The 17,379-nt window shown below is 38.4% G+C and overlaps 1 protein-coding gene across 1 annotated transcript; it reads left to right on the top strand.

Moving 5' to 3' along the window:
- Positions 1-1,363: 1,363 nt before the first annotated feature.
- Positions 1,364-16,645, top strand: GTF2A2 (general transcription factor IIA subunit 2; the record flags this gene model as incomplete). The annotated part of the gene is made up of 4 exons (XM_080690716.1): positions 1,364-1,435; positions 3,145-3,249; positions 13,050-13,176; positions 16,620-16,645. The coding sequence occupies 4 exons, from the start codon at positions 1,364-1,366 to the stop codon at positions 16,643-16,645; spliced, it is 330 nt and encodes a 109-aa protein (XP_080546842.1).
- Between the last annotated feature and the right edge of the window lie 734 nt (positions 16,646-17,379).

Below are 17,379 nucleotides of genomic sequence, written 5' to 3'. Positions count from 1 at the left end.
GGCTGAGACAGGAGGATCGGGGTTCCTGGACAGCCTCAGCTACTTAGCGAGACCCTCAGATGCCATTTCAAAATAAAGAATAAAAAATTGGGCTGAGGGTATAGATGGGAGGTAGAATGCGCCTGGGTTCCTTCCTCAGTACTGCGGGGGGGGGGGGGGGGAGCACGGAGATGTGACCCAAGATTCTGTACTCCTACATTCTAAACTTTTTATCTCCTATTGAAACTGCTTCTTGCCCTTTCACCCTCTCTCCTCTTAAAGTTTACCTTCGTTCATTTATTGAACAAATTTGACTCCCCTTATTGTCAGGTAATGTTCTAAATGTCCCCACTTACTTCTTTGAACAAGAGGGGAAAAAGTCTCATCACCTCATGGAGCTTGCTTTCTATTGTAAGAAGCAGAAAATAATTATAAAATAAGTACATTATGTATTGTGCTAGAAAGTGATGGTGCCATCAAGAAAACTGAGCAAGGGTGTACTCATTCGAGTCATCCCCTCATGCCATCTTGGCTTGGGGCTGTATTTCTATTTTCTGTATTTCTATCTTTCTAATAAACTTATTTAAATCTTCAGCAGCTGACCAAGCGATGAATACTTATTCTTAGCTTAGGACAAGAATCCACAGTTTTTCTGTTTGTCTCTGTGTGTGGTGGTGGCGGGGGAATTACTTCTCCCCATGCACACACCACGCACCTGCCCCCCCCAACCTATCCCCTGCAACATAAAACATGTTCTTTATGTTAACGGGTAATGTACTAAAATATTGTACGGTTGTTTAAAACAATAAATATTTGATTCAACCTACAAGAAAAAAAAAAAGAAAACTGAGCAAAATAAAGGTTCTGGGATGTTCCAAAATGATTGTGAGGATTGGTATTTGATTCTTTTTATTTATTTATTGGCAGGTCTTGGGGTGGAACCCAGGGGCATCTGACCTCCGGGCTACACCCTCTGCCCTATTTTTTATTTATTTTGAAACAGGGTCTCACTAAGTTGCGGAGGGCCTCACTAAGTAGCTGAGGCTGCCTGTGAACTGCGAGCCCCTGGTCTCAGCCTCCAGGATGCTGGGATTACAAGTGTGCGCCACCACGCCCAGAATTGGTATTTTCAGTATGGTCAGCTTAGGCCTTATTAAGTAAGTATTCTTTTAGTCAAAACAAAAACTTGAAGGAAGCCAGAGAGCTAATGGGTAGCCAGATCTTTGTAAGTGCTGAAGGAAGCCTTGGAGAGGGCTGTGTAGAGAAGAAACATGTTCTAAGTACATAATCAGTAATGTTACAGTGTGATCTTTTTTAATGATTTTCTATGAAACTTTTAGGACATCAATGCAAGCCTGAAGCAAAAGCAATTTCTTCCTAAGCCATGGCATATCAGTTATACAGAAATACTACTTTGGGAAACAGTCTTCAAGAGAGCCTGGATGAGCTCATACAGGTGGGAGACTGAAAGTCAAGCATCTCTGTTAAATGGGTCATTAGTAATTCTTGTCATATCGCTTATTCCAGGGAAAGAAATAGGAAGTAAAATTAGACTATTTGACCCTGTAAGTATTAGACTGTCAAGGTGACAGCACAAAGCATGATTGAATGATATAGTTGAGTACACATAAATCTTGGAAAGTTTAAGTTAAAATTGATTTTATCGTCATATTTAGAAGAAAGACATATTCCCCATAGCTTTAAAAAAAAAAAAAACAATCTTATCCAATGTAATAAAGGCTTTTGATATTTAAAGTGGAGTGTGGGGGGGGGGGGAGATACTGGGGACTGAACCCAAGGGCATTCTACCTCTGAGCTGCTATTTTATTTTTATTTTTATTTTGAAACAGAGTCTCAGTAAATGAGTCTCTTTGCCGAGGCTGTCCTCAAACCTGTAACCCTCGTGTCTCAGACTCCCAAGTACTAGGATTACAAGTGTCTACCACCACTCCTGGCTTAAATTTATATTTACCTTCTTAAAAATTAATTTTTATTTAAATCCCCTATAAGAATATATTAAATATTTTTAGCCAGTCATGGTACCACAAAATAACTTAAAAATGTGATTCGAGGTGTACTCAATAGTAGAACACTGCTTGGTTCAACCCCGAATAACCCCACACAAATAAAAAAGAAAAGAAAAAAAGAAGTAGAAGCCAAGCATGGTGGCACACATTTGTAATACCAGTACTTGGGGAGACTGAGACAGGAGGATCACAGGCTCCCAGGTAGCCTCAGCAACTTAGTGAGGCCATTTGCAATGTAGTGAGACTATGTTTCAAAAATAAAGAATAAAGTGTGGTGGTGCATGCTTGTAATCCCCGCGCTTGGGGCTTGGGAGATGAGACAGGAGGATCGTGCTGGTTCGAAGCCAGCCATGCTGGCTTAAGAGACCCTGTTTCCAAATAAAAATATAAAAATGGGTCTGGGAGTGTAGCCCGGAGGTAGAAGGGCTTCCAGGAACCCAGAAAAAAGTAAAGAATAAAAAAAGAGCTGGGAGTGTAGCTCAGAGTTAGAATGCCCCTGGGTTCAATCCCCAGTACCTCAAAAACTAAATATTTCCATTTGTCTTGGTATCGAGTGGACTTTAATAAGATTTCATTTTTTCATAGGCCCCGTTTTTTATTTATAGTAAACTTGTTTTCCCAAGTTTATTGAACACCACTTTCCAGGTACTGTGAAAGGAAGATAGACAAAACTTTGTTTTGATTTTGTAAAATCACTGTATGTTTCCTTTTTAAAACTATTTCTTTAGCCAGGTGTAATGGTACATGCATAGAATCCCAGTACTTGGGAGGCTAAGAGGAGAGGGTCGCAGTTTTGAGAACAGCCTTAGTGATGTAGCGAAACCCTGTTTCAAAACAAAAAATAAAATGGGCTGGAGTGTAGCTCATAGGTAGAATATCTCTGGGTTTAATCCCCAGGACCCCCCCACACACACACTCAACACACATACACACTCACAACTATTTTTTTGTCTAGATAGTGCAGAAAAGGTATTTCCAGGCTTTGCTTCTTCATTGTCAGTTATAGCAAAGAGAATAGGAATTCTAGTTGTGAGGCTTTGGTTAACCTCGATTAAACTTTAGATGGTAGTTTGTTTATTTTTACTTTGCCTTTAGTGTTCTTCCCTAAGACTATCTTATGACCTTTACTTTTTCTCAGTCTCAACAGATCACTCCTCAGCTTGCCCTTCAAGTTCTCCTCCAGTTTGATAAGGCTATAAACTCAGCATTGGCTCAGAGGGTCAGGAACAGAGTCAATTTCAGGGTAAGGATATTTTTCTAAATTTAGAAGCCTGCGCCATGGAAAGTTTAGCACCCCGACATGTTTAATCATAAGAGGAAGAGATGATTAATCTAGTTTTGGGACTTGTGTAAGAACTAGATTCTAATCAACCTGTGTGTGTATTTGGCTATCTTCCCTCAAAAATTATTGAGATTTCAAGTTCCAGAAAACATTAACTGCAAGACTGAAGGTTTAAGTGGCAGATTTAAGATTCAGTATTGGAGCCAGGTGTGGTGGCTCACGCTTATAATCCCAGTACTTGTGAGGCGGAGACAGGAGGATCACAGGTTCGAGGTCAACTACTTAGGCCCTTCACAACCTAGTGAGACCTTGTTTCAAAATAAAGAATGAAAAATGGGGCTAGGAGTGTATCTCAGAAGTAAAATGCTCCTAAGTTCAATCTCCAGTACCTCAAAAAAAACAAAAAGGTTCAGTTATTGTTTCTGTAGCCTTTACCCATTTCAGGAAGAGTACAGTTATTTCTAGAAACTTCATGTTGCCTGTTCTTAGATAACCTGGCTTATAAAAGCTTCACTGGTACTAAATAATGGTCTCTTCTGATCGCTCATTTAAGTTATTCGTACCTTGAAGAGTCATCCAGATCTAGTTGACAAATTATCTCAGTTTTATGGTGATTTTGTATTAGGAGCCCAATACAGAGAAGAAAAATAACTTTATCACATGATATTGGTGGAATGATATATATGAAATTATAGTGTATAATGATGTCAGTATCCTGTTATATTTATGTAATGTTTGCTTTTATATTATGTTCTAAGCCATAACTCAGTTATAATATTTTAAAAGAACTTAAGGGTTACCTTTTTTTTTGGTACTGGGGATGGAACCCAGGGTCATTCTACCTCCAAGCTACACCCCCAGCCCTATTTTTTTCATTCTTTACTTTAAAGCAGGGTCTCACTGAGTTGCAAGGGGCTTCATTAAATAACTGGAGCTGTTCGAGAACTCTCAGCCTCCAGAATGCTGGGATTGCAAGCGTGCACCACCACGCCTGGCTTCTATCTTGCCTTTTTGTGTGTGTGTGCTGTACTAGAGATTGAACCCAGAGGCATTCTACCTCTGAGTTGCTTTCCAGCCCTTTTTATTTTTGATTTTGAAACAGGGTCTAACTAGGAGGGTGAGAATCTCACTACTTGGTGAGACTGTTCTCAAACCTGCTGATCCTCATGTCTTAGCCTTCCAAGTACTGAGGCTAAAAACATGTGCCACCACACTTGGCTTACCTTGCATTTAAATATGTAAGTCTCTTGTTTATTTCACATGCCTAAAAATTATCTGGAATAAGAGGTGTGTTTAAGACTAATGAAGAATATACTGATCAATTTTATGTTTTTAGGACTATGAAATTTCACCAGTAAATCTTAAATTTTTGCTCATTCTAGTAAAGTTCATTTTTATTTGTGTACCCATATGCAAACTCTGCCAAGTTTGCCATTTGAAACCAGCTCTTTATTTTTAAATTGATCCGTATTGCTCAGAGGGGTGGTACATACCTATAGTCCTGAGTATTTGGAAGGCTGAGGCAAGAGGGTCACAGATTCAATGCCAGCCTCAAACCTAGTGAGACCCTGTTTCAAAACAAAAAAATTAAAAAAGGACTGAGGGTATAATAGCTCAGATAGAATGCCTCTGAGTTCAGTCCCCAATAATACAAAATAAATAAATAGATTTATCCATGTTAATAACAAACTTTTGCCCATGTAGAAGATGCAGTGGACACTTATCAGACACAGTAACGTTCACAAGGTCTGAATAATCTAAGTGCATTGTGATAGGATTGTAGTTTGGATCTCTTTGGGTAAGGGTAAAGGTAATTTGATACTTGTATTTCTCTTGCATAGTGTTTTGTAAATTTGTGTATTTTCCATTTGAGGGGGAAAGAGTTCTGGGGATTAAACCAAGTGGCTTTCTACCTCCAAGCTACACCCACCCATTTTTGTTTTTGTTTTTGTTTTTTAAACAGGATCTTGCTAGGTTGCTGAGAGTCTTAACTACTTGCTGAGGCTGTCTTCTAACCTGCGATCCTCCTGCAAGCACCTCCCAAACACTGTTATTACAGATGTGTCCCACCATGCCTGCTAATTATTTTCTAAAAGCTGTACTTCTCAGTCTTTTACCACAGCTTTTTCATTCTTTTTCTTTTACCACTGCTACTGATAAAGCTCAGATTTCATCATCCAGCCTATTGAATTACGACAGACTCGATCAAGTTCAGAATATTTGTAAATAGGATTCCTTTTTTTTCCTTTTTTTTTTTAATGGGATTGAACCCAAGAGCATTCTACCTCCAAACTACACCCTTAGCTCTATTTTTTATTTCTTTTTTTTTCTTGGAGGGTCTGAGAATGGAACCCAGGGGCATTCAGCCTCTGAGCTACAGCCCCTGCCCTATTTATTATTCTTTAATTTGAAACAGGGTCTCACTGAGTTGCAGAGGGCCTCACTAAATAGCTGAGGCTGTCCTCGAACCGCAATCCTCCAGTCTCAGCCTCCCAAATGCTGGGATTACAAGTGTGCACCACCACACCAACTTTTTTTTTTTTTTTTTTTTTTTTTGGTGGTGGTGGTGGTACTGGGCGTGGAACCCAGGGGCTTTTCTACCTCTGGGCTATACTCCCAAACTTATTTTATATTTTATTTGGAAACAGGGTCTCACTAAATTGCTGAGAGCCTCACTAAGTAGCTGAATCTGTGGGATCCTCCTGTCTCAGCCTCCCAAGGGCAGGGATTACAAGCTGTGCGCCACTACGCCTGGCTTTATTCTTTTATTTTATTTTTTTTTTTTTTTTTATTTTTTTTTTTTTTTTTTTTTTTTATTTTTTTTTTTTTTTATTTTATTGGTGCACTGTATTCATACATCATAGTGGGATACAAACTTTTGTAGACATACATGCACACATCGCCCAGTCAGCCCCCACCCGATCCCCACCCCATTCCCTCCCCATCCCTCCTTCCCATGCTTGGCTTAGTGGTTGACATCTAGTATTATAGCAATTTATCCAAAATTAAAAATGATAATCTCACATAACAGTTTCATTTGTCTGATGCCAAGCTTTTGATGATTTAAAGATAACATTTCAATATTACTTTTTGCTTTCTTTCTTACCAGAGCATATTTTTTTCTGTTTTTTTGGGTGAAACTATCATATATTTATATATTCATTTTTCAGAAAAAAATCTATCCTAATATGGAATATGAATTCTAGATACCCAAAACGATCTTGAAAAGGAACAAAGCTAGCAGATATATATTTTCTGATTTCAAACCATATAAAGCTACAATAATTGAAACAGTGTAGTACTGTTCTAAAGGCAGATATATAAACCATTGGAGTTAAATACAAGCCTAGAGCTAAATTCTTCCCTATATTGTCAAGTTATTTTTGACAAGGTTTCCACGAACATTTGGTGGTGGAAATAATAATCTTTTAACTAAATATTGTTGAAAAATAATAATTACATGGAAAAGAATAAAATTGGACCCTTACCTAATCCCATATACAAGTATTAACTCAAAATAGATAAAAGACCTAAATATAAATCTTAAGACTATAAACTTTTAGAAGAAAATCTGGGTCATAAAACCTCACAACATTGAAATTGGCAGTGATTTCTTGGATATGATTTCAATGGCACAGGAAACAGAAGAATATACAAACTCCCTAAAAAATAAAAAAAAATATTGTATATCCAAAGACAATGTAAACAGAGTTAAAAGTTACTAATAGAATTGGATAAAATATTTCCAAATGCTATATCTGAAGGTATATTAATATTCTAACTAGAAATCCTAAAAATTAACAACAATAAAGGCAAACAATACAATTTAGAGATAGGTAAAAGACTAACATAAATAATGAATCTCCACAGATAACCAATCTTAGTTGTCTGTTGGATGGAAAATCTTGTTTCTCTGGTTCTGGTGAGTGTTACCTATTTCTTCTTTGTAGTTAATCTCTTTGAGTATTTTCTCTAGCGCTGGTTTTGAAGACATAAATTCCTTCAGTTTCTGTTTTTCATGGAAGCTTCTTATTTCTCCATCTAATTTGATAGAAAGTTTTGCTGGATAGGAAATTTTTGGCTGGAAGTTGTTTTCTTTCAGAGTTTGGAATATGTTACTCCAAGCCCTTCTGGCTCTCATGACTTGGTTTGGGAAGTCTGGAGTGATTCTAATTGGTTTGCCTCTGAATGTCACTTGGCCCTTTGTTTTTGTTGCCTTTAAGATTCTCTGCTTGGCTTCCACATTGGTCATTTTGACAATTATGTGGCGTGGGGATCCTCTTCTCTGATCCTGTCTAAAGGGAGTTCTATAAGTTTCCTGGACCTGTGTATCAACCTCTTGCTTTACGTTTGGAAAATTTTCTGCTATTACTTCCTTGAAGAGATTGTTGATCCCTTTGGTGTCACTTTCTTTTCCCTCCTCTATTCCAATTATTCTTAGGTTAGCTCTCTTAAGATGGGCCCATATTTCTTCAATGTCAGATTCCTGCTGTCGGATATTTTTTCCGAGATTAGAAACCATGCGTTCATTTTTGGATTGCTCATCTTCTAAGAGCGAGATTCTGTTCTCCATGTGGTCTAATCGGTTGTTTGTGCTTTGAATTGAGGCCTTTACTTCATTAATTGCATCCTTTATCTCTTTTTGGCTCTCTCTGAGTTCTTTTCGAAGCACCTCTATTATTTCTACAGTTATTTTCCTGATTTGATCTTCTAGAAATCTCTGATTTTCTGTTTTATCAGGTTCTGATGTTGTGGGGTTGTGGGCGGCATTCATTGCTCCAGTATTATTCCTTGTGGGCCACAGAGGAGAAATCCCAGTACTGTACCTCACTGAGGTACTCACTGTACCCAGTGAGGGAGTGGTGGTGGCAGAGATACCACACCATAGGAGAACGTGCAACCTGGCACCCCCCATAGTTTAAAGCAGCCTCTATTGACTCCCTGGGTCAGAGACTCTGTGATAAAACCCAGTAAAGGAGTAGTGAGGTCTGAGATACTACTGACTCGAGATCCAGAACACCTTAAGTGAAGTTATAGTGACCCAAGGGAAGAACCCAGAGAAGGCACAAACATCCGAAATTATTCTTTTATTTTAAAACAAGGGCTGAGGGCCTCACTAAGTATCTAAGGCTGGCCACAAACTGGTGATCCTCCTGTCTCAGCCTCTCGAGTACTGGGATTACAAGCATGAGCCACCACGCCCGGCTCTGCTTAAACATTCTGTTAAGCTTGGTGTAGTATATGGCAAAGACAGTAGGAATAATATATTGGTAATTTTTAATGCCATATTCCTAGATCACATTTGTTATTTTGTTGTTGTTGTTGTTTGTTTGTTTTTTGTTTTTTGTGTTTTTTTGTGTTTTTGTTTTTTGGTGGTACTGGGGTTCCTGGAAGCCCTTCTACCTCCGGGCTACACTCCCAGACCTATTTTTTTATGATTTTGAAACAGGGTCTCATAAGCCAGCGCAGCTGGCTTCGAACCTGCGCGATCCTCCTGTCTCCACCTCCCAAGCGCAGGGATTACAAGCATGCGCCACCACGCCCAGCTTGTTTATTTTTCCTCAAATTTTATTGCTGGCCTAGCAATAACATTAGGCATACATTAAAGGAATAGGAAAACATTAGGTGGCATGTTAATTTTTTGGCTTGAAATTTGTATATGAATTCCATAAAAGCAAGATTACTTAGTGGGAAACTATAAAAAAAATAACAACCCTGGAATATGAAAATTAAGGCTTTAATTGTATGTTGAAATTATTAGTAAAAATGTCAAAATTTATGCACTTGAACTGGACTGATAATTTAGAGACAAAATTCACATTGAACTGGTATACAGAATTAGGATTAAAGAACTGTTGTATGTTTAAGAGAATATATTCCCACAGAAACAGTAATAACTGCTTAAACATCTTTTGGGGGGTTTTTTGTTTGTTGTTTTGTTTTTGGCAGGACTGAGGAAGGATGGAACCCAAACTACATTCCCAGCCCTATTTTTTATTCCTTATTTTGTAACAGGGTCTCACTGAGTTGCAAAGGGCCTCAAGTAGCTGAGGCTGGCCGTGAACTCTGATCCTCCTGTCTCAGCCTCCCAAGCGCTGGGATTACAAGCGTGCGCCACCATGCCCGGCCATATATAATTTTTAAGATGTTAATTTCACTTCAAAAAAGAAAAAAACAAATGCAGCCAGGCATGGTGGCACATACTTGTAATTTCAGTACTTGAGAGGCTAAGACAGAAGGATCATAATAAGTTCGAGGCCAGCCTCAGCTACTTAGTAAGGCCCTCTACAACTTAATGAGACCCTTTTTCAAAATAAAAAATAAGACTGAAGATGTAGCTTGGAGGTAAATTACCCTTGGGTTCCATCCCCAGGTCCACCAAAAAAAAAAAAAAAAAAAAAAACAGATGTTGCAAAGCCAGTAATGGTGACACACACCTGTAATTCCAGTACTTGGGAGGCTGAGACAGAGAATTACAGGTTCGAAGCCAGCAGCAGCAACTTAGCAAGACCCTATTTCAAAATTAAAAATAAGGCTACTGTGTAGCTAATCACTTAAATTTTTTACATTTGTTGGCTCAGAAGTTACTAGCAGCTGGGCCTGGTGGCACACTCTTGTAATCCCAGGGCTGACCCTGTTTCCAAATAAGAAATAAAGTTGGGCTGGGGGTATAGCTTGAAGGTAGAATACTGCTGAACCACACACACACAAAAAAAGTTGTTTAACTAGTATACTCAATTTGTTAATCACATTATTCTCTAATTTCTTGATTTTTATAACATTTGTTGGTGCAAAAATTAGATAATATAACCAATTTGTTAATCATCAGGTTATTTTAATATAGAGGAAATCACTTTTATATATAAAATTAACAGTTTTCACAATCAAGTTTTATAGCATTTTACTTTCTCAGCAAAACGAAGTATGTGTTTATGCTACAACTAAGAGAATTTGAACATATAACTAAGTATAATTTTTTTACTGCCTGCTACACTAAAATGCTATCTCTATTTGAAAGTGAATATTCTCATCCTAGCCACACATCTCAGTGAGAAGCTTTGTGAAAGTACTGGCAGAGCTAACATAGTTGGGAATGGAACCTTCACATCCATAGCGTCACTGTTACACACAAGTTCAGGACGCCAGAAATGAACGTCGAGTTGGCATTCGCTTTTACACTCTCAAAAGCTCAGACTGTAGCAAAGGAGCAGACCTAATGTTTAAATGCATTCTTAACATTTGCTTTTATGGGTTTTTTTTTTTTCATCTAATACTGTCATAAGTGATTTTTTTCATACATTAATCTCTCACTACTCTACTGAAACTGCGTTTGCCAAGTTAGTTTTGCTAAATTTAGTGCATAATTCGTGATGTTGCTGATTACTCTGTTTTGGAACCCGTACTTCATAGAATCCCTACTTTGCTATACTCTGATCTATTCTCTAGTCTCAGTCTTTCTTCCTCTCAGGCTTGTTACTCTCTTTTGGTGGGAGAGATACTGGGAATTGAACCGAGGGGTATTCTACCTCCAAAGCTATATCCCCGGCTCTTTTTGTTATTTATTTTTTTGAATATTGAAACAGGATCTCACTAAATTACTGAGGGTTTCTCTAAATTGCTGAGGCTAATCTTGAAGCTGCAATTCTCCTATTTCAGCCTTTCAAGTAGTGAGGTTTCAGGTGTGTACCACTATGCCCAGATGTCCTGTTCTCTCCTGTCACAAGTGTTGGTATTCATGTTATCTTGGGCCTCCAGATATATTCATATCTAGCTATCTATCCCTCCCCCTTCCTCCCCCTCCCTCTCCCTCCCTCCCTCTCTCTGCCTCCAGATATATTCAGATTCGTATTTCTATCTCTCTCTCTTTTGGTGTGTGTGGTACCAGAGATTGAACTCAGGGCATTCTACCTTTGAACTACACTCCCATTCCTATTTTTATTTATTTTGTAACAGGGTCTCACTAAATTGCAGAGGGCCTCACTAAGTAGCTGAGGCTGTCTGTGAACCTGCAATCCTCCTATACCAGCCTGCCGAGTACTGAGATTACAAGCTCAGATAACTCTCTTTGATGGTCTCATCCAACCCATGGCTTCAGCGAAAGCTGGCATGCTCAGACTCCCTTGCTGTCCGGTGCTTCAGATGCTTACTCCACATCGTGGCCTAGGTGTATCTCAAACTCTCCAAGTTCCAGATTTAACTTTTATTCCAAGCTGGAAGTCCTTGACTTAGCTCCCAGGACATGAGCATAGGGCAGAGGCTTTCCAGACTTCTCTGTGGTCTTCACCGTAGGACCTCCTAAAACATTGCTTTCTGTAATCTATCTCGTTCAAGGTTTTGTCTTCCTTTCCACTGTTGTGGCTCTCCTTGGATTAGCTTTTACTCACTCCAGAGCCAACTTCAGCTTTACTTTGTGAGAAATGCTTCTCTGCCCTGTGTCCTCCATACCCTGAGCGTCCCTGCTGTACATGAAGGCTTTGTGCCAAAAATTCATTAACGAGTTCACTGCTGCCTGCCATTGTTTCTGCAATCATTCTCGCTCAGTAACACATTTGGGATGAATACAGTTTTTGCTGTTATAGATAATAGCACAGGGAGCATCTTTGTACTTGATGCTATTCTTTAATTAAAGATTTATCTTATTAAATTTCATGTTAATATATGTGTAGATGTGTGTATATTTGGGGCTTTTATTGTATTCTGTTTGTATCTATCCTTGGCACTATCTTTAAAAGTCTTTTAATGTTCACGTGTATATTTATATTCCTTTAAAAAGATTTTAAAAACTTTTTATAAGAAGATTATTAGTTGTACAAGACAATGTTGTAGTGGCTAGCACAGTGATCTGACTTACACATGGGGTTAAAATTGATTTAGTGTTCCTAAGAAATCTCTGCTTTACAAGTTTGAGAAATTAACATAATACTTTTAGGTATGTATGAAAATTATATAAAAATAAAATTTTTTTTTAAGTAAAGTATATACCATCTGGGCATGGTGGCACATATTTGTAATCTCAGCATTTGGGAGGCTGAGGCAGGAGGATCATGGTTGGAGGACAGCCTCAGCTATTTATTAAGGCCCTCAGCAATTTAGTGATAACCCTGTTTCAAAATAAAGAATAAAAAATAGGGCTGGGGGTGTAGCTCAGAGGTAGAATGCCCCTGGGTTCCATCCCCAGTACTGCAAAAAATAAAGCATATACAAAAATTTAAAATGGACTTCTATAATTTAGCCACATGGAGGCAGTAGAAATACAAACTCAAGTTTTTATACAGCTTCCTTTCAGGTACATAATTTGTATTTTTTATAGTGCCAAAAATAGTCTGCTAAATAAAAAAAAAAAATGGGGGGGGGTTTACTGGGAATGTAACCCAAGGGCCTTTTACCTTTGAGATATAGCTCCAGACCTATTTTACTCTTTTTTTATTTGGAAACAGGATCTCACTAAGTAGCTGAGGCTGGCTTCAGACCTTCAATCCTTCTGTCTTAGCCTCCCAAGTAACGGGATTACAAGCATGTACCACCACACCCTGCTAACTAAAATATTTTTGAACTCTTTACCAGATGTATCTAGGTTTTGTTTTTACTTATTTTTGTTTGTTTTGTTTTGGTAGATATGATTAAATTAAGGGAAATCTTAAGCAAACTAAGCATTAAATATACTGTTTTAACAATCAGTATGTTTGTTAGCTAAGTTCTCTTAAATTCCTTGGAGAAAAAAATATCAGGAAAAAAATGACTTTTGATGTTTTGTTTTAAAGGGCTCTCTAAATACCTACAGATTCTGCGATAACGTGTGGACTTTTGTATTGAATGATGTGGAATTCAGAGAGGTGACAGAACTCATTAAAGTGGATAAAGTGAAAATCGTAGCCTGTGATGGCAAAAGTAAGTGTTTGTCTAATTACTATAAAAACGAAACTACTTGACATTTTGTTTGAGTCTTCAGGTGATCTTTATCTATCTAAAAAGCCTAAGGGGAAAATGGCCAAATGATCAACTCCCAGGTGAAGACCTGGCTTCTCTAGGATTCCAGCACTCTGTCCTCATACATTTCAAGTGACACAGAGACTGCTTACACAGATTGAATTTATGGAAAAGGAAAGTAGACAAGCCAGTCTTCCTTCCCCATTTCAGTTGCAGATTTTAAGGATTTATCAGGCTTGTCACAGCCACCTTTCTCTTTAAGAAAGTTTTGTCTAAATCTAATAATTTATCTCAAGGTTTCTATGTTGCTGGATACCATTTATTTTATATGTAAAAGTTAATTATTTTTAAGAAGATTTAAATTATTCATAACCATTTTTATCTATTACATCTTTCCATGCTGGCAGAGCCAGGAACTGTTCAGATTCTTAAATGTTTCAAAATCTGCACACCATTTCTCTTTGTTTCATGATTAGCTAGTTCCTGTTTGCCAATTATACTTTAAATATGTGTTTACTTTATAATCTGGGCTGTTTGTGTTTAAAGCAGCTATTTCTACCCAGGAGTGGTGGTGCATGCCTGTAATTCCATGACTTGAGAGGCCAACATAGGAGGATCACAGGTTGAGATCTAAGCCTCAGTAACTTAGAAACTTGGACTCTATTTCAAAATAAAAATAAAGGCTGGAGGTGTAACTCAAAGATAGAATGCCCCTGGGTTCGGTCCCCAGTGCCACAGACAGACAGACAGACAGGCAGGCAGAAAACAGCTCTTCTGAACTGAAATTAAAAAAAAAAAAAAACCTGCTACTCTCCCAGAAGGATCATTTTGAGAAGCCAAAGAGATTGAGAAAGTAGGTTCCTCGTTTCTTCAGTGGCTACAGGTTTTTGTTTTGTCTCATATATTTTGGATTTGAAAAGAAATAGCTAGTCACTGAAGAGAAATACAGAAAAGCACACCAAAGAAAAATATTAGTCACACCACCTGGAAATAATTGATCACTATTAATAGTAAATTCCTAGTCTTTATTTATGAATACTGTGTGTGTGTGTGTGTGTGTGTGTTTTAACTGGGGATTGAACCCAGAGGTATTCTACCTCTTATCTACACCCCTAGTCCTATTTTTATTTTTAAATTTAAGACAGAGTCTTGCTAGATTGCTAAACGTCTCACTACATTGCTGAGAATGTGTTCAAATCTGCAATCCTCCTGTCTCAGCCTCTCAAGTATGGGTATTACAGATGTGTGCCACCATGCCCTGTTAGGAATATTTTTTTAAACTAATGTATGTATACAGATAGACACATTTGTAAATTATCATTGTTCACACATAGGTTAGCTACTCTTACGGATTTCTAATGGCTGGATAAAATTACACCTTCAGCCCTGGTTTATTGGTGGTTTTCTTTTGTTGCTATTTTTGGCACTAAGGATTGAACCTAGAGGCATTTTACCTCTGAGCTATATCCCCAGACCTTTTTATTTTTCTTTTGAAACAGGGTCTTCCTAGGTTGCTGGGCGTCTCACTAAGTTGCCAAGATTGGCGTCATACCTATGATCCTCCTGTTTCAACCTCCCAAGTACTAGAAATACAGGAATACAACACCACCCCCAGCTCAGCCCTGTTTTAGTCAGTTCAGATGTTGCAAAGTCTTGGAAATATTACATTGACTTGACTTGTACAGTTTAGAAAGTTAACTAGGAATAATCTTTCTAAGAACTAATGGCATTACTATAGTCTTAGAAGTCTATATTATAGACTTCTTAATGTTGTCTTCACATACTTAAGATCTTTTGTTGCTTCTAACAATATTATTAGATATTTGGATCTTTTCTCTTTTGGTTTTGTTTTTTTGGTTTGGTTTGGTTTGGTTTGGTTTGGTTTGGTTTGGTTTGGTTTGGTTTGGTTTGGTGGTACTGGGGTTCCTGGAAGCCCTTCTACCTCCGGGCTACACTCCCATGGGCTACACTCCCAGACCTATTTTTTAATACTTTTTTCTGTGGAAACAGGGTCTCTCAAGCCAGCACGGCTGGCTTCAAACCTGCCCGATCCTCCTGTCTCCACCTCCCAAGCGCAGGGATTACAAGTGTGCGCCACCACGCCCGGCTTTTTGTTTTGTTTTTAATTCTTACAAAGATTATGCTGTTTCTGGATCACAAGATCATAACATTTCTCTATTTGAGATAATGTATAATTTTCATATTTCTTGTAATTTAAGATAATAGCATCTTTATAACCCTTGTTTTTAAGTTTTTACTAGACTGTAGAACATGGACCTTAATTTATAATTCCTAAGCTGGGTGTGGTAGAATATGCCTGTAATCCTGGTACTTGGTACAGAAGGATAGCAGATTCAAAGCTAGGATCAGCAACTTAGCACTCTCTAGCCACTTACTAAGATCATATTTCAAGTTAAAAAATAAAAAGAGCTCAGGATGTAGCTTAGAGATAGAATGCCCCTAGGTCAATCCCCAGGAACCCCCGCCCCCAAAAATTATGATTCCTAGACCTCTGTCAAAATGAGATAATATACACCATTATATTCAGAAGAACTTTTTTTTTCTATAAAAAAGAACTTTTTTCTCTAAAATTAAAATATAGATCATTTAGCCGGGTATGGTGGCGCACACTTGTAATCCCAGCATTTGGGAGGCTGAGACCGGAGGATCGCAGTTCGCGGACAGCCTCAGCTACTTAGTGAGTCCCTCTGCAACTCAGTGAGGCCCTGTTTCAAAATAAAGAAAAAAAAAAATAGGGCAGGGGGTGTAGCTTGGAGGTCAAATGCCCCTAGGTTTCATCCCCAGACCCGCAAAAAAAAAAGAAGAAGCAGCAGAAGCAGAAAACAGGGTGATAATAGGTAAAATTTGGTCTGTTTCTCACCAGGAAGACAATAGAAGACCTGGGGAAATGTTGTTATATAATAGTTATATGAACCAAATATGATGTTTCTTGCCTTTCTTCTCTAAAATAAACACGGAGAACTAAGTGCTGTTTTTTATTTTTCTTAAAGGTTGTTGGCATTCTTAAGGTTTTCCATTATCAGCTTCCCTCATCAACTTGCCTTCTCTTCTTTCTCCCCAAAATCATCACCATCATCAGGTTTTTGTTTTTGTTTTTTTTTTTTTTTGTTTGTTTTTTGTGGTACTGGGGTTCCTGGAAGCCCTTCTACCTCCGGGCTACACTCCCAGACCTATTTTTACATTTTTATTTGGAAACAGGGTCTCCTAAGCCAGCGCGTGCGGCTGTCTTCGAACCTGCGCGATCCTCCTGTTTCTGCCTCCCAAGCACGGGGATTACAAGCTTGTGCCACCACGCCCGGCTATTTTTTTTTTTAATTGATATTCTTAAAATATTTAAGCTTAAAGTAAGTTGCTCCTTGAATTTACTTTCTTTTGTTTCCTAGATACTGGCTCCAGTACTACAGAATGAATAGGGGGGAAAAATGTTTTCAGGCCATCTTCTGTTATTCATCGATTGTTTTGAAGAGAAGCATAGAAGAGACTTTTTTTCTCCACGTCATATTTAATTCAAAAATGCCAAAAATTCAGAACAAAGAAACAATTTTAAAACTGAGGAGACAAGCACCAAAGCAGTTATGTAGGCGATCCCAGAGAGGAACAGCGAGTATCTGATTAATTATCTAAAATGTGCCAAGCACCTGTTAGCACATTTCCTTTTCTATACATCGTAATAAAACAGTGATGATGTGGTTATCACACACCCTGCTTCCTGTGCATTCTGGGATGTTGAGAGTAAGGTGATGGACAGGTAATGACCCCCGCTGCTGTCAGGAGTGTCCTCCTGGTCGTCACATGCTGGCTCCCTCCCTTTCTGTAGCTGTCAGCTCATGTGTCAGCATCAGAAAGATGGCCTCTGACCAAAGAACTCCCCAACGCTCCCGTACCACACTACCTACAAACTCCTCTGGGTCAGGTGATGAGAACTCTGGGCTTTGGCAGGTTGTTGGGAGCAGTTTCAGCCACATCCACATTCAGGCCATACAGGGCACTGCTGTCGTACAAGAGTCTACTTTCAGGCCTCCCACAGCCGTATTTAGATTGGCTTTGCCTAGATTGCTAAGAATCTTCCCATGATTCTCTTGTTTGTTTGTTGAACATTCTCTTTTTTAAGATAAACGTTTCTTTCTCCCAACTCCTGGATCT

Source organism: Muscardinus avellanarius (genome assembly GCF_963383645.1).
Source record: "Muscardinus avellanarius genome assembly, chromosome: 3".
NCBI lineage: Eukaryota > Metazoa > Chordata > Mammalia > Rodentia > Gliridae > Muscardinus > Muscardinus avellanarius.
This window is presented reverse-complemented; position numbering and strand designations above follow the sequence as displayed.